Genomic DNA, 21,335 nt, shown 5'->3' with positions numbered 1-21,335 from the left:
TATTCATTCGGATTATTCATGCTTTTACGTGTTTCGTTTTTGTTTTTGTTTTTTTATTTTTAAACGGCTCCAAGACATCTGTATATGTTTACAAAGCTAGAAATAGCTTTTTATTCAGAACTTCAGTTGTATAAATCTAGAATTCAGGGAAAATTCATAGAAACTGCAATGTTTACAAATCATACTGACCCGTGATTGGCTTATTTACCGTTTAGTCGCAGGGACTGGTCGCACAAACAGTTCACACGAAGGGACAAACATTAGTTTCATGCGACAAGTCCCTGCGACTGGTCGCACGAATTCAAACCAGTTTGAATTCGTGCGACCAGTCGCAGGGACCAAATTTTGGTCCCTGCGACCACAGAAATGAGTAGTTCACACGAAGGGACTAGTCGCATGACACTGGTCGCTGGGACTAGTCGCAGGGACTAGTCCCCTCGTGTGTGCCGACCTTAATAATGTATAAGCGAATTAATGGGCGTTTGCCGAATTATCTAAATGAACACTTAATTTTGAATAATAAGCGGCACTCCCGCAACACTAGATATTCAAACATTAATGCTGTTTGCCCTGAATAAAAAAGAGAATCAGAGGGAGGACGCTCTTTCGCTGTTTCGGCTACAAGACTGTGGAATAGTATACCTATTGAAATTAGGAAACTAGATTCTATAGCATGTTTTAAAAAAAGACATGTTTGCCAAGATTTTTAAGGAACAACAATGTTTGCATCATTTTACTATTTAATAATATCTTCTTAATTGAATCTTGTCTTATTTTAAAAGCTTATTTTAAATGTTTACATATTTTAGCTTACATATTCATCTGATCGTATATAGTTGTGTAATCTGTGAGGGCCAGAAGTTTATTAGCCTCTGGCTATTAAGTGCTACCCTCTTTAAATAAAGGCTTTCATTCATTCATTCATTCAAGCCGTAATAACCTGTACACGATGCAAGGCTGGAGTTACCTTGCAAAACAAAATTTTGATCGCAAACGAGCTAAAACAAATCGAGAAAACAATCCTACGAAATGATTGAGACGAGGCAATATTAAGGCGGAGAGAAATCAAAGTTTGAGCACATTTTCTTTCACGACCGCTTCGCCACGCGCGAGGAAAGAGCACGCTAGGTATCATGGTATTAAATAATTACAAAAACCGGAACGTATAGGGAGAACTGTTGAGGAATGGCCTAAGCAATGGGCATAGAGTCACGGTCGCAAAATTTGCATGCATGGAGGGAACATGATATAATATCGCAAAAGCCTTCAATTCAAAGAAAATTTAAATCCTCATTTACGTTTTTTCTAGGATCCGTGTGAGGCGTTGATTGCTTGCACTAATCATAATAATCTTGGTCTGAAGAAGATATTTCATCTGGAAATCTAAAATTTTGGGCTCAGGCTGTTTTTTTTGTTGTTGTGAAAAGGAACCCGAAAAGCAAAATGAAACATGATTCGTGTTGCCACTATAAGAAGCTTTTGAATGAACGAGATATGTATGCGTGATTGACCGAGCGTGAGGTTAAGACGGCTGGATGTTGGCCGAATTAATTTTTTTTTTTTTTTTTGCGTTTTTATGGACCAAGACGAAGTCGAACCAGGCTAATATTGAGCATTTTAGACCGACAAGCTTGGTCAATTAAGGATTTAATATCTACGTAAAACATTTCGCTTTCATAAGAATCAAGAACGACTTGTTTACTTCGAGAGCCGGGAAAGAAAGCCAACTGTGTCTGTAGCACAAGAAACCTAAGAGGAAAGTTTTTAAGGCTTTTAAGGCTTCGTCGTCGAATGAAAATGGCTGCCAAGTCCACAAGAATCTTAAGCTTTTTTGTGCATCGAGCGAGACGGGCCCTCGACCCAGTCCTCGCCGTCCAAACCTTGCAGGCGTCCTCGCTCGCCGTCCTGAATCTTAAGGTCGCTATTATCCAAAAGTTACAAACTTTCTAAGTCCGCTCCTTTTCTTCTTCTTTTCTTACGCTGGATCAAAGCGGGAAATCCTGGACGGGCAAGATAGGCTCATCTTGCCCGCTCTGTAAGCCAATCAGAACTCAGGATTCGCCTCATCTTGCCCGCAGGCGCTACCACCAATACAAGAAGGGGTACGTATGAGGCACGATCCTCGCAGTAGATAGCGCTATTTAAGCAATAGCGAAAATCAGACCTGAAAAAAATCAGGCCTGTACGGGACTCGAACCACTGACCTCTGCGATACTAGTGCAGCGCTCTACCAATTGAGCTAACAAGCCAACTGAGAGCAGGCCTGATTTTTTTCAGGTCTGATTTTCGCTATTGCTTAAATAGCGCTATCTACTGCGAGGATCGTGCCTCATACGTATCAAATACCGCAGTTCAAAATATATGATTTTCATATATTTATTCTATCTCACAAGAAGGGGTGTTGCTAAACGCAGTAATACAGTAAAGAGTCACAAGTAGCGGACTAACAAGAAAAGGAGTAACTGCAAAATATTCCACAGGTTAAAAGAAAATAAGTAATATTGATTAAAAATAACAATATAAAATAAATGAAACATCAACTAGGAGGACAGACAGACAGTCTCGCAATTATAATTTTGATATCTTTACTGTCTCTTCAAAAATACTTGACTATTAACAGTTACAGCAACGTTTGATCACAGGCAGACCACACCATGTGCTTTTAATTAATAATTGTTGATTTGAGACGGACAATATCTATGTAGATTGCGAATAACGCTCTGAAAGTTGCACGTCTAAACTACAATTATATCGGCCTCCAACCAAAAGTAATTTTGTAAATAGACGCTTTAAGGTGGCTGAACACAGTTTTTGATACCTGTGTTTCTTTCGCCATTTTCTCTAAAACCCTTGATCTCTCGGTCGCCAGAACTGGCGGAAAGTAAGCTAACAACGCAAACGTTGGTTTTTGATAGTTAAGCTGACGTATGTGCCGTTGCCATGGTGACATGAATAAATATAAACAGGCCTTTAAAATTGTTTTTGTTTATTTGTAGAAAATCTTGTCATTAGATTTTCTTTATAATTTGCATGCAACGAGCTTGTAACGATACTCACAAGTTAACACCATTGTGCCAACAATTTAACAGAGAGATCTGTAATTATCCCTTGCTGAAGATTCACTCGATTATCTAGAATGTCCTTTGTTTAAAATCAGTTTTTTTCGATACTCAATTACGCATTTCCTAAAGTATTTTCGTGCCAAATTTCGTAAAATTCTAATGGGTGATTCTCAAGAAATAGGCATATTTCCAGAAAGCAATTTTCCATTCAATGGCAATTTTTTTACCTACTACGCATGCGCTGCATTTAACTGGGTTCTTTCGGTGACGACGAAAAAGCTGAGGATTGCTGGGTTCCTTGCACCGTTAACTTTTCTAACATATCTTCGTAATAAAAGATTAAAGCCATCAATACACTGCGCCAACTATAGAGAAAAATATCACAGATAGGGCGGGTACATGTGAGTAAATAATATGACCGCTTTAGTGACAGCATGTTTTTTTTTTTTTGTTTTTACAATCCTTGTGCGCGCGCTGAATTGCATCAGCAAAAGTGCTCGCGAAAACTGTGTTCGGCCACCTTAAACAGCCCATAAGGACGAAAAATAAACAACAAAATAAAACGCAAATGAGTCGATAACATTTCATTCAACTATATTAATATGTTCAAACCGAGATGTAATTTAGACATGCAATTTTCAGAGCTTTATTTATAATCCTCATAGATTTCGTTCGTCTCAAGTCAACAATTATCAAACACGAACACATAGTGTAGTTTGCCTGTGGTTTGAACACGAGTTTTGTGACAAGATTCGCTTTGTGTTTGACAGCGAGCAGTGCCTCTTTTTCAGCGAAGTCCGTCGCGCGAGTCAAAGAGAACCAGTGAAAAATTTCATGCTAGTGCACCGCTGAGAGATCTTGGAGTGAGGCGCTCGAAAAGTAGGGATTACAGACCAAGCCCAAGAGTTTGACCTTGCATGGCTGAGTGATTTTTTGGCGTCAAATTTTAATCTTAATTCTTAAAAAGTTAAGACATCTTTTCAACTTAAAAAGTTAAGAAGTCTATGAATGTTACATGAATAAAGCACGGGATGGAAAAAAAAATAGACCCACCGAAAATTACGAATGGGTTTTGCCTAGTACAAACCCCCATGAAATAAAACTTTTGTAACACAACACCGTCATATGCTGCGAGGTAAGAGTCACATTTCGCTTATTCAAAAGGTTGTTGTGTAACTGTGTACTCACACGTAACGTATCGCTTTACGTTTCACATTGCCTTCCGACTGTGAGTGGGATTAATATATTTAGCGAAAAGTAAGGAAATTGGATTTTTATTTCGATTGAAATAACCTAGAATATATATTTAAAAAATCCTTTAAATGGAAACCACAATGCGGATGTCAGCGGTGACAGATCTCTCTTTCCAACACAAAACTAAAAATCGACATATCTTGGCCAGCGCCCTGATTTTCCTACTTAATTCTAGACACTCTGTAATTCTATCTGTAGATAGCAGAATTATGTTACAAAGCAAATCTCCAGCCTTTCATTCTCAAAGAGGGAATCTTTTACAATCGGTTCAGTAATATAGGGTCCTTCAAAAACGCTGGGTCTCGCAAAATTTTAGTCGTAGGTCTTGCAGTCCCGTTTTTTCAGCGGTTATGTGCGTCTCGCAGTCTCGTTTTTTATGCGAAGGTGTCTCGGAGTCTCAATTTCTTGCAAGGTTAAGGGTCTCGAAGTCCCGATTCGTTTGTTCGTTTTTTGAAAATGACGTCTTCTATAAATTGAAATAAGCAAACAAATAAGAAAATGCTATGCTTTATTAATAGACCCTTAATCAAATACTTAGTTTGAACAGGAGCCCATTACTAAGGGTAATGGGCTCCTGGTTTGAATTAACTTTGTTTTCCAGAAAAATTAATCTTTTGGATATTAACTTTCATTTCTTGTATACGCACAGCAGCCCAAGTTCACCGATTTTCTGATAGTGAGCTTGGGCTGCCTGTGGTATACGTAGCTGGTGGTTTTGATTTCCCAGCTTTCGACGCGATCGCCGGAAAGCGATCGAGTGTATGGTAGTTTTAATATTTCGAGCTACTTTGCCAACTTTTGCCACCTTGGGCAAACAATCCCAGGTAAAACCACCATCAGTGCGACTTGCGGCCTTGATCTTTCATAGCTAGCTATAGTAGCTTACAGCTGTAGGACCGCGGGACTTGACTGGCCAAGCGTGGCGTGGTTGTTTTCGCGAGGCCGGAATTGAAGTTTTACTGGTAGACGAACAGCGAATTGTCGGCGCATTCATAAATACCAACATTTATATATATATAGTACTTACGTGATTCGTGCTTTCGCTTCCGATGAGAAGAAGAAGACCTCATGTCCATTTCTGTTTCCTCCATTGTTTTGAACGCTTCCACCTCAACTGAGTTCAAACACGGCCGCGCGTTCTTTCTGACGACTTCCAGACAACTTGAGTTGCAAGTGGCAGTGCGTCAGTCAAAAAAATCAAATGGAAACGACCACGCGCAACCTCCTGACCGGAAATTAGGTCATGGCCAGGAAAAAAAATAGAATTTATTGACTGTTGACAGATTTTCAGATCTGATGTGTCGTACAAGGCTTTACAACAAAAGGATCCTTTGTGAGACTTTTGTACAAGCTCATTCTAGCTCATTCTCGTAGCTCTCAACCAAATCCGGGGCTCGCAATTTAAGAGTGTGAACGTCTCGCGCTCGCACTCAAAACCCTTTGAAGTCTCGGTCTCGCAATCTAAAAAGTCAAAATGTCTCGGGCTCGCAAAGAAAAACGCTAGTCTCGCCGTCTCGCAAAGTCTCGCATTTACCATTCGCCACCCCTTAATATAAATGCGATGAAAAACTTTGTTTGTGAAGTGTTCCCTTTTTTCAGAAAGTCAGTTTCTGTTTTATTTCAAGAAAGTGTGTACCACGGTGTAGCAATGTAACAGGAACCCAACTTAGTCAAAGGTCAGATAACTTGTAGCGCAGGCGTAATTTGGCGGACGAGTGCTCAGAGAGGGAAGGGGGTGGGGCAATGAATATTTCACCTTTTCCCTCTCCCCACCATCGACTCTAACTTCAAATCAAGCATGGTCGGTTAAATAAACGATCGTGAGCTTCTTAGCGTTAACTTGCCCTAATAAGACGCCTACACTGCACGCTTAAGGTCAGATAATTGCAAGTGAGCGCCTTAATAAATCGATCAAGAATCCCTTCTAATTTTGTTTCTTATTTCGCTTTTCCTTTTCTCTTTCATGTTCAGATGATCCTTACATATAATAGTGTTTGGCCTTAAGTTTAAAAATTGGAAGTTTAATTAAACCACGCGCAACGATACGGTTACCGCACCGCGTCAGTTGACGTCTATAAATATGTTTATTCAAGACGCTTGCAAATAAATTTATGAAGAATCTCCTTTAAGTCTGTGTATAATTTTACCCTTTATTTAAGGTAGAGACCGGCTCGGCGCTGAAGCTGTCCGAAGTCGTCCAAACGGGAATATTCCTTCCCTATCGTCAGCGAGCTACTCCGATAGGTGTCCGTAGCCGACCTTTTTCGAAAATCACAAAAAATATCTGTCTTCAGCCACAAAAGTGACAATGTTCAACATAGCAGTACTCTTATTTTTCAATATTTTGATGCTGAAAGAGCATACACCGCATCGCAATTGATTACGACAATATGAACCTTTTTGATATTATCATGAGTTCGCCATAAAGTGAATCGGGAGTATTGAACACAGTCATGTACGTGATCCTCATGCTCGTAGAGTTTATTGTGTTCATAAATGTAGTACACCATCACCACATGGTGACATCGGACTGTCTTCGATGACCGCACTTTTGACTCGTGCGTAATTTAACCAAACTTCGAAAACTCGTCAATTCTAAAATCATCATCGGTGATACCGAAAAAATTCGAAAACGACCTTGATCCAGAACTAACCAAATCATGTCAGCTTTGCTGCCATTACTTTCGAACAAACTTGAAATTAGAAACTAAATCTATCGCTTAATCATCAGTGTCCTACGATCTTTGAGTGTCGAGGATATGGTAGTCATACTACGGATCCTGATTATTATTCAGTTGCTCCATAATGCTTTAATTGAGAACCAAATGCGATTGTGAAAGGGAAAGGAGAGGAAAGGAAAGTAATGGATTTCCCTTCGGAAATAAATTAACCGAAAAAGGAAGTCTTACCTTGTGGGCTAAGAGTCAGATCACTGACTTACAAAGGGTCCTCTAGTCTCTCGTCCTTTATGGCCAAGTTTGGTTTCGGCTACAAATCACCTTCAGTCAGTCACTCATGAGCGAAAGGTAGCGAATACATGCAGTCAACAAGTACCAACTTAGTTTTTCAGAGTGGCAATCCGTGGCTTTCATCTTTTTTCGAAAGCGGCTTTCGAAATCCTGACCTTCTGCCCTCCTTTTCCCCATTCCTATCATTCACACTGAATAGCTCAACAGATTATAAAACGAATCGTCTGTTAATTGATCTCTCTTTAGTCGAATCATGTAAATGTCTTGGAGTGAACTGATCTCGCAGGGAGAAGTACCGTATTCCAATCAGACTCAGAAGTAAGTTTTTTATGACAGCTATGTAGTATATGCTAACTCACTCCTGTTTAGCTTTTGGCATTTTAAAGACCGTGTTTTAACCAGCACGCATTGCGTGCGGAGTTCATCATCATTATCATCTTTAATAGTAACATCCTCGTGAGGATTTAACAGAAACTATTTACAAACTTTTTACAATTTATAAAAACATAAACAACGATAAAACTCATGGTCAGAATTTAAGATAGTATTCCACCAAGTTCTAGAGCTTATAAAGGAAATGTCTGCCTCAATAGTGTGTCTTGCAGAGCGCGCTTGAAAGATGCCAATGAGGCATTTTACCTAAGTTCTTTATACAAGTTATTCCATATGTTGGCCCCTCTGTAGGAAAAAGTGCGCTGGCCAGTAGCCGTTCTATATAGCGGAATCTGCAAAGAGTTCCGCGTACGAGTGTTACGAGTATGTATATTTGATCGCTTGGTAAACTTACTCGTTAAGTATTGAGGCGCAAGACCGTTCTGACATTTAAAGGTCAGAACGGAGTCTCTATAAAAGAATTGTTATTTAACAGGAAGCCAATTTAGCTCACGAAGCAAAGGTGTTACATGGTCGAACTTCCCAGAGTTTATTACGATCTCACTGGCAAAATTTTGAATAGATTGTAATCTAACAACAACAAACATATGAAACATATGTGTGAACTGCGGTTATGAGACGTATATGAGAACGATCCTTCGCAGTAAAGCACTATGATTTCCACTATTGCTCAAATAGTGCTTTACTGCGAAGGATCGTTCTCATATACGAGATTGTAATCTGTTTATATTCTGGAGTGTGGTATTTGACCATACAGATGAGCAATAAAGCATCTTACTAAAATCTAGCGACGTTATTAACAACTCCGCCAACAACCGCCTCCCGGTTAGCTCAATTGGTTAGAGAGCCGGATTGTGTTGTGCGGGAGGTCGAGGGTTTCGAGTCCCGGCTGGACCGATACTCATGGTCTTAAAATAAGTGAGGAGAATTTGCTACCTTTCTATAATTAAAAAATGGCTAGATATTCTAGTCTTCTCGGATAAGGACGAATAAACCGTAGACCCCGTCTCCTGCAGGGTTAGGTGTAGGAGACGTTAATTTCCCACGCACGAGATTACTGTGTGGTGGATGTCCTCCCCTGGGGTGGTGTGGGTGGGAATTGGCCCTGAAAAGCCCCTATGGGTAGTGGTCAAGTTACGTATGTATGTAACTCTAGTGTTTTTTTGAAGAACCTCCTTTTGACTCTATTAATTTGACAAAGCTTTGCGAAACAAGATGACACTACACGTGTAATGTGGTGATGTAGGTCAGATGGGGATCAAGGAAGACTCCCAAGTCCTTGGCAGAGTCTACTTGCTTCAGTGTTTTACCCAAGGATACCACACTAGGATCTTCCGTTAACCTACTTGAAATCTGTCTAGTGCCAAGGAAAAGGAGTTTGGTTTTATCGGGGTTGAAGTAGATAGTTCTCACAACACCATTGGGCTACACTGTAAAGATCTTGTTCGAGCTTTTCAATGGCAGCATCAAGCTCAACGAGCGGAAATGACATGAATATTTTTTAACTTAATGGCTTAATGCATCTTCCTATGAAAGTTCTAGACAGAAAGAGTAAATCAATACAGGTGTACAGCTTGGTGGGGCTCCCCTAAAAATGCCAACAGTGGAAATCCTGCTATTTGTCTGTTTAATTGTTTGGTTTTTTTTTGTTGTTTTCTTTTTCCTGGTTTTGGGAGGGAGGGGAGGGGGGGGGGGGAAGAGAGGAGGGGAAACCCGTTTGCATAACGCATTACCCGAGGATAAAAAGTTACACTAGGAAACTGTGCCATGCAATTTTCTATTGCTCAATTTTATTGTAGACTATTAATGGGTAATGTTAACAAGATAGCTAAAATTTTAGTCTGGTTCTCGCCAACATAATGGGCCAGTCTATTACTTTACTTATGTTGGTGTTAGCTTGGTGAATAACAGCTAAAGAGAATAATTAATTTTGCGGTTAAGGAAGGAGCTACTTCATGACTTAGGCAGCATTTTGAAAAACTCAGAGTTACATTCCGTGTCGATATTCTCAATTTTTTACTATCTAAAACTCTGTTTCGTATAATCTTACTGTTCTGCTATTTTTTCTACAGTAGTAAGTAATAATTTCAATGGAACGCATTTCGATGAAGTGTCGTCAAAACCACAACCCAAGTAATTAAAACAGCCGATCAGAACAAAGGAAAAATATCACAAGGAGCCAATAAGAACTCAAAATGAACGCGGGAAAAGCAAGCGTCCTGGTCCCGATCAAATAGTCTTGCGTCTAATTGGTCGAGGAGTTGAGTCGAGTTTTTCACATTAATCACAGGGCGAAGTTAAGCAAAACCTAAGCGGTTCTGGATTATTTCCGACACTAAATCGAAATTTGCCCAATTCCTTTTTATTTCAAAGGCAATTTTTTTACGCTAAATAAAAGAATCAAAATATCGTGAGGCAGCTCCTTAATTCAAAGTAAAATTCATTTTTTTTTCTTGAAAAAAGGTTTTATAACGAAATATCCATTTAAGGTACATAGGATCGCGTAATTACGACGCTATCATGCGATACCAAAAGATATGTTCGTTACAGACTGTGTACAGAGCCTCTGGTGCGCAAGGCAATTAAAAGAATACGAAGCCTACTGTTCGGCAAATCCACCTTCAAACAAAACAAAGTTGGCATGAAACGAACTGTTGGCCACCAGAGATAGAAGTTAACTTGAAATGACGCTAGTCACTGTGATTCTTTTTCTGAAACTACACGCACTTATAACACAAAGAACTCCAACAATGTAATAATAAATATACTTTTCTCTGTTTTACAGAATTTACTCGTATGTTCATTTTCTATTCTCGTTTACATTCTATACAAAAATTAATAACCTTTGAAATTTCTCTCATGTCTCTAACACTTCACTGTACAACAGCTGAGCTGGTTACCTGACCACTCAAAGAAGTTTAAAATTTATCAAACCTTTATTTGATTTTTGTTATCTAAAAGGAATAAATCTCTTCTTTCGTGAGTTAAATTTACTTTCTAAGGGAGACCTCGTGCACAAACCTCGCCCAGTTTCTCTCACAAAACACTTGAATGGTTGTTGCTGGTCAGTCAGAAGCCAACCAGAAAGCTAGGCGCTTCTAAAATCTCAACGGAAGCGTCATTTCTGGTCGAAGCTTGTCACCAATCTCTATCTTCCCCAAGGTTAACATGAGTGCGCAAAGACAAACTTTCTGTTCTAGTGGGCTATGTACTTTTGAAACTACAACATGTCTACCTTGTGTGCAGTTTTGATTCAGTGTTGCAGGGCTCAAGAGAATTTGAAGAAGTAGTTAAAGCAGAATACGATGATATAAATTGTTCTGCTAACACAAGGGACTTTTAAAAACAGCTTTCCCACAAGGCAGCTGACGAGAAACCAATATCATTTCAATGAATGTGGCTCGCTTCTATGCAGCACTAAATCAGATTCCATTCCGTCAGTGTAAATCCTATTGGTACATTTGAACTACATTTGCTCATATATTTCTTCTAATATAAGTTGTGAGAATTTTGCATCTTATTATAAAACTTCCACACCGGTTGTTTCACCGATATCAAAGAAACACAACGATAACTTTTAATTCAAGTTATATAAATTATTTTTGGAATGACCCTTTATCTGGAACAACTAACTTTCTCTGTCTTAAAACTTGTAGTAAATAAATATCTACTCGAACGAAACTACGCCGAAGCAATGACATTTTGTGTGGTCGCAATACAAAACAGCGTGATCAGAAAAAATTAACAGCATTTTACTTCCTAACAAATTTAAAATGTAATGCAGACATTGCTAAAATAAACACAAATAGCTAATATTTCAATATTAATATTTCAACCGCGCAAATTTATCTTACTTTGAGATTTTGCATTTCAATATTTCGTATCATCAGATATCTTCTACCAACATTCTTTTCGGAGAATGGATAATTAGGTTTTGTTTCTCAGATATTCCTAGTATTTTAACCCTGCTACACTTCTGCACTGTTTTGAAAAACAAAAGTCATAACGAAAGCGGAAAAAAGTTAATTTGCACAATTTAAAAGCAACCAGGTTAAAAAAAAATTATTGTTTTACTGATTGAAATCCAGAACATTAATTGAATTTTTCGGTCATTCTCAGATATAAATAAAGATTGCCCGGATTTTCGTTTATGAAGATAATTTACAAACGTTCAAAATATTCTTAGCAACCAATAAAAAGGAACTATCAACAGAAAACTGGATATTCACATCTATGAATTAACAATTCGTCTCTTATCCTTTCGTTAAATCCCACTTGTAAGAGTTTCAACTGCTTTGCTTCAGTTTGACCGTATGTCAATCGATTAATTCGAATGTAGGACGTGATCTAGATTATTGTCGTCCTTCATGGAATTATGTACTTCATCAATAGAGCAGCACTATACAAATTATAAATATGGTTGTTATCTTAATACGAATAATAAACGCAAGATGATTTCATTGATTCTCTTCATCACCAGACTTCTAAAACACGATTCCCAGTCATCCTTTCTGGAGGACTGAGTCTAGTGAGGTCAACTACTTCCAACAAATACCTTGTTTCAAAGACCTTTCAAGCTACTTTGCCACGAGTTACGACAGAGCTTCTCCGTCAAATGGCTAGAATAAATAGAACTCTTTTACCTTACTTTATAGTGACTCAAATTTTCACGGATCTTTCCATCCCAAAATGCAAATCACTTAACGCCTTCTTTCAATGACTGTCCTCCTTATCGATCGTCCTCTTCAGCCGCCCAGCTCTCTCCTCGGCCTTCGCTGTCCGTTCAATCCTTTGTGCGGACTTGGGAGACACACCCCCGCATAGAGCCTTGACGCTGTGTAGAATCCGCTTGACGTGTCCCACTTTGGTTACACCCAGTTCCTGATGAAGATAATGCAATAAGTTTTGACAAATCAACTAGACCAGTAGTTTCATTCGCAACCGTGCGTTGAGATAGCTGTAACGTTCCCCCTTTATTTCAAAGAACCACCGCAAGAGAGATTAGGAGAAGTGTTAATATTCATATCTGGTTCCTACCTCAGATTCTGTCGCGTGATATTACTGGAAGCTACTTCCCTGAAAATGGGACACTAACCAGTTCACCGCACTCCCCACTCCTCCCTCGCATTCTAGTAGTTTTCGCACTATTCATATAGCAATAACTATCTTTTCACTGAAAGGGAGAGAGTCAAGCAACGAAAGTATTGTTTCTCGTCAAGAAAAGAACACAATAACCCAACCAGAATCATCATTTTAAAGTGCGCGCTCTCATTGGTCAATTGGGTGTCCACCCTTTACCCACGGGTGTACGCTGCTAACGAAAACAAATGCAAAGACTAGTTTCGGCGCGCTTGTTTTTCTGGTCACGTAAGATTCCAGTGTTAAATAAGAGGGAAATCTCTTGCTACAATGTATCAATGTGAAGTATGGATGCACTTGGGAGGCTTGCTAAGCACTCAAGAAGCTAGAGTCGCTCTCGGCTATCGCCTCGCGCGACTCTTACGCTTCTTTCGTGCTTAACAACCTACCTCAAAAGTGTACGCTGTGGTGTTTACCAATTGTTAAATCACTTTTAAATTTCTCGCACAGTTAAGGGCGAAAATCTGTTCATGTTTATTGAGTACTCTACCCGGTGGATCACACCACCACAACTTGGGCAGAGCTCCCTTTCAAAACTTGTCACAGAGCTTATGGCAAAAATCTGATCTCATTTATAAAGCATTTCATGTCATGTGCCTGGTGTGACACAATACAACACCCCAGCTAGAACTCCTACACCAAATTTCTCGCCGAGCTAATAACGAAAATATCATCTTAGTGACAAAGTATTATGTGAAATGTGCTTGATATACCATCGTACCTTCAAATCCCCTCTGTTTAGATTCAACAACTCATTGCCCCGGATGTCATGACTTTCAAAGTTGTCCTTGTATTCCGACAGTCCCAGGCTTTCCAACCAGTTCCCGACCTCCTCGACTCCCCAGTATGAAATCATGTGTCCTGGAAAACAATCAACAGTAAAGTAAATATGTTTATATTTCAACGAGAGCGAAAGATTCATTCTCTTTTTCATCCCTGCCCATCCTTGGCCATCACTCTTTGTCAACGCCCCTGACTATACAAAAAAAACTTCTCCATAAACTTAAGTAATTATTTTCACCTTTCAACTGATTTAGATATCTTTTAGCAATTATTTTCACCTTTTCAACTAATTTAAATATCTTTTAGTGAAAAATTTCACCTTTTCAATGATTAGGATATCTTTTAGGGACTGGTCATAAGTACAGGAAGGTTGGAAAAATAAAATGGATAATGAAAGCGTTTTCAGTAACCCGCCCATGGGCAAGAACATGGCTAAACATGGCCCACCATTGAATCCTTACAAAAAAACTATAATCCATTCCCCCATGGCCCATAATCGAATCCTTGCAAGATATGCTATAATCCATTCCCCCCTAAAAAAGTTATGGGTGCAAGTTGTCCAGGATTGTTTTCTATTCCCTCAAGGACTGAACATAAACGTTTCATCCTCAAGGTTTTCAATATTATTCTGTCAATAATCCACTTCCAGCATGACCAGATTCAAACATGTTTCACAAATGACTTAACCCTCTATAGTGCATAGCTTCTTCGTGGCCCTCCTCTTTTTCAAGCACAAAAATGGTGCTCAAGCCCCCCCCCCCCCCCCTTCCTTATAACCGGCCCAGTCCCTCCACCCTCTTTACTTCTGGACCAGTTCCTTGCAGAAAAGAACTTCCACGCTGCTACACACCTGATGGGGCAGAGCCGACTTTAGTCATCTCCGGCTTCTTTGACTTAAGCAGTCCAGAAAATCTAAACTTGGTTCTCCCTTTGCTTGACGATTGTCGATCAACCTGGAATTTAATCGAAAAGCTTTTTGTGAAATTACCTTTAGAAGGAAAACAAAAGTAGAGCATTATTCTTTAACATGAATTCTTGTTATCAAAGGGCACTTAGGTTTTGCGACACCTAATTTTGGTTTTACCCTGAAACTCCCAAGATCTGATAGTTAACTCTCCCCTCTAGCTGCTACACATTTCCTGGTAAGTTAGTTGCGAGAATTTGGTGTTACATCAAGATACCAACTTCTACCGATAAGTTTGAGTATTCACATCACCTGTTTGCTGGATAATATACATATATTATTATTATTATAGATTAGATATTATAATACAGGGAGAAGTTACATCTTTATAACTTCTGGGAGTTAAAGTGTTCATAATGTGGTGAACATTTGACACAGTCACGATGCTAATGCAGCTTTGAGGCTCCAAGGAACGCAATCAAACTGCAGGAAATTACGTGAGTCTCTAACCTCGTCTTCAGCAATATTTGTCAGTCCGTATGCTTCAATTGTCTTGTTGATGAGAGGTTTCACCGTTTGAATTGAAGATAACAAGTTCCGTTCTATTTCTGATGGCATTGCCTACAAGTTGGTACGGAACAAGTAAAGTTAATTCTCGTGAAGCCGTGAGGCCCATAACTGCCTCGGCTTACCTTCGTTTCTGTAACATGAAGAAACAAGGAGTATGAGTGCTCTTCCTAGATGGGATACTAGGTCCCCCCCCCCTCCCCCGGCCACCACCACCCAGAATGGGTCCCCTCACAGTTCACCAGTTTACCCAAATATCCGGTATACAGGGAATAAGTTTCCAAAACACTGTGGTGCTGCATCGGTGGAGTGTACCAAGACAGTTTAGTTTTAACAACTGAGTTGATAACGTTAATTGTCCACCGTAAAGACTTCAAAAGCTGACGCTGCGAGCGTTAGCCTTTCGTCTGAGCGAATGTCCAGGAGCTCATGTTTTCTTTTTTACCGTACGTCTTTTACCACTTTAGCGCCACCACAGTATTTATTTGCAATCGAATTCTGTCTCTCTATAACATTCATCTGTGCCGCCAGACAGAAGTCCACCGGATTATTTAAAAATATATTTTAAAAAAGAAATACTTACTGGTTCAAGAGCTGGAAACTCGAACTGGAGACAATATGTTATCGCTTGAACCAATGCCCTCCCGGTCGTCACAAGATCTGTAATACGTCCTTTACTTGGGGCCTGGGTTTAAAAGCAACGAATCAAACATTAGAATTGCGTCAATAACAGGATGCTCAAATAACAGTCCCTATATTTGGCTTAATTAGCTGTTTGAAGTCGAAACTCATAAGTTCACACTATCCTCACGCTACGCGCCCAGCCGATTTGAAGTCACTCGTCCGATTACTCTCTGAATTATGCCCCGCTCAGTCCTAATACATTTACGAACTAGTAAGGATTTTTTGTTAAAGTAGACAAGCTAACTTTATAATGGCAACGAATTAACCTGTTTTGGGTAAAAATTGATATAACATCATATAGCCCGGCGTCTGTAAAAAAAGAAAAAAAAAACGCATCCACTTACTGAGCCCAGCGAAAAAAAGAGATTTTTAAAACTCACCTCGGGAATTTTTCCGCCATCCAGCACAAGTTTTTCTATGGAGGTCGCACAAGAGTCCGCCAAGGTAAGTAACTCTCGAAGATTTTTTTCATGCGGTTCACACGTGGTTTTCACGCTGACACGAAAAAAAAAAAGGAAAATGGAATAAAGCACGGCTAAATTTGTTTTTGGTTTTGTTTTTTTTTTTTTTTTCCTTTCTTTTTCTTTCTCTTTCTCAAAGGCTCCAGAATTAGGTTACTCATCGGGTCACAAATTAACTTTGAAAATTTTTTTATCTCCTCCAAAAACTTCTCGAAATGACAAGCGAGAAGCGGGGAATCATGGGAAGAAGAATGCTTGTCGGTCAATTTCAGCAGCGAGACTTTTGAATACTTGGTAGTATTTTAAAGAAAAATAAAACGATCAAATTCTTGAACAGCGGTTTCTTTTTCCAACCAAAGAAAACAACACACGATAGACTTTGCGGTGGAAAGCCATGGGATGTGCAGCGAGATGTAAATGAAACATGGAGTGATTGAGATCACATGACCCTGTCCTTACCAGTTGACAAAAATACTGAGACACTGAACAAGTGAGGTGAGCACTTCCGCCTGAGCATTCGTTACACTGGAACTGATCTTCTCCGCTTGTAGTTCGGTCCATTCTTTTAATGTCAACTCGAACTCCTGCGAAAATGAAACACACACATCCAAATGTCACCCAATCGTTCATTTTAATCGAGAATCATTGCCGACCAATAATATCTGATCGATTGGGAGCTCGCAACCGCGGCGAAACCTCAATAAAACGAACGCTCAATTGAAATTCAGTGCATTTTTCTTTTAAATGCCTTTTTAAAATATACACAAAATACTTGGTTAGAGCGCCGGATTATGTTGTGCGGGAGGTCAAGGGTTCGTGCCCTGGCCGGACCAATACTCATGGTCTTAAAATAACTGAGGAGAATTTGCTACCTTTCTATAATATCAAGAAATGGATAGATATCCTAGTCTTCTCGGATAAGACGAATAAACCGTAGGCCCCGTCTCCTGCAGGGTTAGGGGTAGGAGACGTTAATTTCCCACGCACAAGATTACTGTGTGGTGGATGTCCTCCCCTGGGGTGGGATGGGTGGGTGTTTGTTCAGAGAAACTAGCGCTACCATGGTACTCTGAAATTCGAACGGAAAAAAGTTATGTATGCATGCAGGTATGTACGTACGAGGAACAGGCACACCAATGCCTTAATAATATCAGGGAAAAATGCAAATTGTAATTATTGGAAGATAGAAACATTGTAACAGGGATAATACTAAACAAAGAAAGAGCGGGAACGGTTAAAGATGGAAAGGATTAACAACGATTGGAAATGAGGAACATAGGAAATTAAGGATCAATTCTTCCGGCTACGCATACAGTGAAAGGGCCTCTTTAGTACAAAGTGTATAATCTTACTCTGTCTCTAACCAACATCTGTGCTCGGTTTTTGTGGACAATTTTGATATATCCCGGAGGTTGCATCCAGGCTTCGCCGTCCACTTGAACTGGCACTGATTCACCAAATATGGAGATTTTTACAGTCCGACACTGGAAGCAAAGCGAGCATTAAGAGTGAGAAGGTTTGGTAACAAAGCAAGTCCAGGCGATCAAAGGGAGATTTAGCAAGCTCCATGTTTAAAGTCATGAATTTTCACGTCAAAGTCGCGGTCTCCACAGTTGAAGACAATTTTCAAAAGGTTGGGTTTACTCTATGGAATCTCAAAACTCGATCCCATGATTAAAAACTGCATGGTTTTAGGAGCATGCTTATCCTTTCACACAAACTTACCTGTGCGATCCGGTGATGAGGCATACCACCAAAAACTTTACACATTCCCTGCGACAAAAGAGAAAGAAAAATTACCTCTATTGAGAAAAAGCATGATAAAACAAGAGTACAAATATTATTTTGATTGAGCGTAATAATGAAAGAGAACCAAATACAATAAAAAATCAGATATTCGTATAACCATACCATCTGGTGAGCACCAAGAACTGCCACAACTTCAAGGAAATTGTCGTCAACGGAAGGCTCGTTGAAACCCTGACACATTTAACAGCAGTATTCATGTCAAGGTAACGAAAAAAAATAAAGTTGAACTTTGTTTAAATATCCAGTGAAAGAAAGAATCAGAACTTACGTCATCTCGCCCTGTTCCCCAGAAGTTAGCGCCACCCATGTAACTGTAGAATAAGAAGGACAAAGGGTTAAATTTGAATAACTAGCGGTACAAAACATACTCTCAAAGACTGCTCATTATTTATTACCCGGCTATTTCACTTTTTGAAGCATTACCTTGTTATGTTTAACACTACAATTCCTTGAAGACTTGGAAGATTGATTTTGTGTCCGTCACACTGAGTAGAAGACAAAAGAACAGGTCATTAGTAAAGTGATCTAAGAGCGCTTTTCGATTGGGTGTCGTAAAACAAAAACCAAAGTAGTCACAACCAATTAAAAGAAAGCAAAATCCATGCAAGAGCCAATCAGAACTTGAGGCAAAAGCAACCAAACTGCTTCAGGCGCGGGAAACCGCGGGTGACCCAAGTCGTGCTTAGTTTTGGTTTTGCATCTGATTGGTTGAGGGAATGGCGCGAGTTTTCTGGACCAATCACAGAGCAAACAAAAGCACAAGCAATGCCACCTCAGATTACTTTCGACAATCAATTGAAAATTGTTCAACGAAATGCCAGTAACTGCAGCCAGAGAAGGGAGAACCTAAAGCGCAGGAAGAAGTACCCTCATCAGATGATTGTTGTGGAAGCCGTAATAATAAAAGTTACATGGCAGCTCAATCAGTGTCATACAAAAAATTTAAGCAGAAGACTTTAAATTCACATGTCAAAACACTGCTTTAGTTATCTCCAGGCTCCGAAACCGTCCTTGAAACCGTCTCAACCGTCCATGAAAATCTGAGGGTCTATGACAACAACAAAAAAAAAAACTGCTGCAAATCGTTAAATAAAAAGCCTTTCTTCTCACCTCAAGTCTAACTCTTTGATCTAAGTTCTTGTGTGTTCTCTGCAAGAGTTCTCTTCCCCCCAACAAGCCATAGTATAGTAAATTCAACGCTCGGTGCCTACGATAAAAAAAATAAATCAAGACACTAAAAAAAAAAAGTCACCACAACTGAATTACACGCTAAGCTGAGCATAATCATTGTCAGTCGTCACACCCACATATGGCAAGAACTTAAGGTGTAGAGAAACCTGTTGTAAAAATCTATCGTTTGAGTTGAAAGACCAGCAAGGTTACAAATCCAAGCGATTGCTAACCTGAATTTCTCGGGATGCTCCTCCCTTCTGGTGTGAAAATCCAGTGCAATTTTAGCGTCCAGTCCAATTCCAAAGTAGTTGTTCATTACACATTTCTCCGTGTATCCCTCACTATAGGAAGCGTAGAATTAGCCAGTAGATAAGCATTTTTTAAACTTAAATATCGTGTAATTTTAGTATGAAACTATTCGCTCCCGCCTCAAGAGCCTGAGTTTCAGACCTCTTGACTTGTCTACCCCCGAGAAGTTTAAAATTGAGACTGAGAGGTAAACAGGCTTCCAGTGAACATTTCCCGTTCCGGTCAAGGCATGGAACATTTAAGACTACAAGGGAGCAGAGCGAACACGATAAATAATCTTGTTATCGCCTGCGCATTTTACTAGTCGTCCAGCCCTACTCGAAGGAAAAAAGGGTCAGTTTATCATCTCTAAGGCTCCACTTAAAAAATCCTCATTGACAGAAAAATAAATGAAACTCGCCCGTCCGTAGATGAGCGATTCTATCTTCTACATCGTGTGAGGAACCCAAGTTTTATAAGCTTCTTCTTATTGGGTTTCCTCGCCACATTATTCATAAATGACTAGAAATAGTAACTTTCTCTGGTTTGATTATAAATTGTTGTAAAAGAATATTATTATAGTTATTCTTTTAGATTGCTGTAAACAACTGTGATTTATTTGTGTGTGTGTGCGTGTAAGTGGCAAAATAAATAAATAAATAGTTTCGCCAGTAAGGTTCCTTGAGTTCTAAAAACCGGACAGTTCCACTCAGTTATGAACAGGAAAGTTCGACTGGCCAGTCCCCCGACAAATGGAAACTGGCATTAATGTCCACTTACACGTCAAACACGTTGTTCATCATGGGCGTGGCTGCGGCACACAGTGCATCTGAATGGGCCAGCAATGCTCGACCAATAGCCCCCATCAATCCCTCACTGGGTTTTTCCTTGAGGAATGCTCTGGAGATTACACAACCACCAATTTGAACCGTTGGTTTGCCACCTGCTGCGAAAAGCTTTTCGTCGTATGGCGACTCAAAGCTTAACGGAAGCGCGCTGCCCCGGCTGATGCAACGAGATATCGCAGATTTGCGTTGCTCAGGGGAAAACCAGTTGGAAGGAGTGGGGTCAGCTTCAATAAATCTGTTGTCTTGGGAACTCGGACCAGATTCTGGGGTATATACATCCCTCGAAGGGTCTCCCCCGGTGGCAAGGATGTTCCCTTCGTTATCTGAAACGACAACAAGCAGAATATCACACACCATTAATCAAAGATTAGAGCAGCTTTCTTTCAGTGCACGTTTGCGAGCCGTTTGTGCAAGGTGAAATAAGTATCGTTATTTGTGACTATCAGACTTTTTCTCTGCCGGATTGATTTGATGATTTGAAGAATTATGGGCCAAATCAGAGTTTAAAACATAATGTTTAGGCCCACTGTGGACTCAAGTCATTTATTTAAAAACACTGACCTGAAAAAAGGTATAAATATCAACGAAGAACAACTGTTCCCTGCCATGCGTCTAACACAGCTCGCTTGCAAAATAATAAGCTTAAAAGCGTGATGAAAATAATCAAAAGATATTGCAGGTTCTTGCACCCCGCTCTGCTTACTAAAACAGTTCAGTTTCGAGTACGTCATAACCGGTGAAGAAAAGCACCTGTTTTGTATAAGTATACTTCATTGCGCTTTTCAATGAATTTAAAAAAAAAGGACAAAATTCTTTCTAATGATCTTAACTCAGATCATGAGTCTGACATATTACGGTAACCCAACATGACTACATGTCAATGTGGAGGCATTTTTATCAAATCTGTGATTCATTTCAGGCATGGCCCCTCTAGAACTACAATTGTGAGGTGGACTCCTGTTGAAATATCATCATTTTAATTACACAAACCTCGCAGAGGC

General features: G+C 39.7%; 1 protein-coding gene across 2 annotated transcripts in view; it reads right to left on the bottom strand.

Moving 5' to 3' along the window:
• Positions 1-9,451: 9,451 nt before the first annotated feature.
• Positions 9,452-21,335, bottom strand: part of LOC111320707 (diacylglycerol kinase delta) — a 36,093-nt gene continuing 24,209 nt past the window's right edge. For both annotated transcript variants that reach the window (XM_088726840.1, XM_088726841.1), the window contains 16 exons: positions 21,325-21,335; positions 20,267-20,657; positions 19,429-19,539; positions 19,136-19,232; positions 18,449-18,510; positions 18,294-18,336; positions 18,128-18,196; positions 17,942-17,989; positions 17,569-17,700; positions 16,676-16,800; positions 16,136-16,250; positions 15,655-15,756; positions 15,015-15,125; positions 14,451-14,553; positions 13,539-13,678; positions 9,452-12,559 (listed from right to left, as the gene is read on the bottom strand). The exon at positions 21,325-21,335 is cut by the window's right edge and continues 130 nt beyond it. In XM_088726840.1, the coding sequence (XP_088582966.1) occupies positions 12,392-12,559; positions 13,539-13,678; positions 14,451-14,553; positions 15,015-15,125; positions 15,655-15,756; positions 16,136-16,250; positions 16,676-16,800; positions 17,569-17,700; positions 17,942-17,989; positions 18,128-18,196; positions 18,294-18,336; positions 18,449-18,510; positions 19,136-19,232; positions 19,429-19,539; positions 20,267-20,657; positions 21,325-21,335 (1,828 nt within the window). In that variant the 3' untranslated portion in view covers positions 9,452-12,391. The remainder of the gene's footprint in view (positions 12,560-13,538; positions 13,679-14,450; positions 14,554-15,014; positions 15,126-15,654; positions 15,757-16,135; positions 16,251-16,675; positions 16,801-17,568; positions 17,701-17,941; positions 17,990-18,127; positions 18,197-18,293; positions 18,337-18,448; positions 18,511-19,135; positions 19,233-19,428; positions 19,540-20,266; positions 20,658-21,324) is intronic.

Source organism: Stylophora pistillata, chromosome 7, assembly GCF_964205215.1.
Source record: "Stylophora pistillata chromosome 7, jaStyPist1.2, whole genome shotgun sequence".
NCBI classification, from domain to species: Eukaryota; Metazoa; Cnidaria; class Anthozoa; order Scleractinia; family Pocilloporidae; genus Stylophora; species Stylophora pistillata.
The sequence above is the reverse complement of the archived record's forward strand: the minus strand, read 5'-3'. Positions and strand labels throughout refer to the sequence as shown.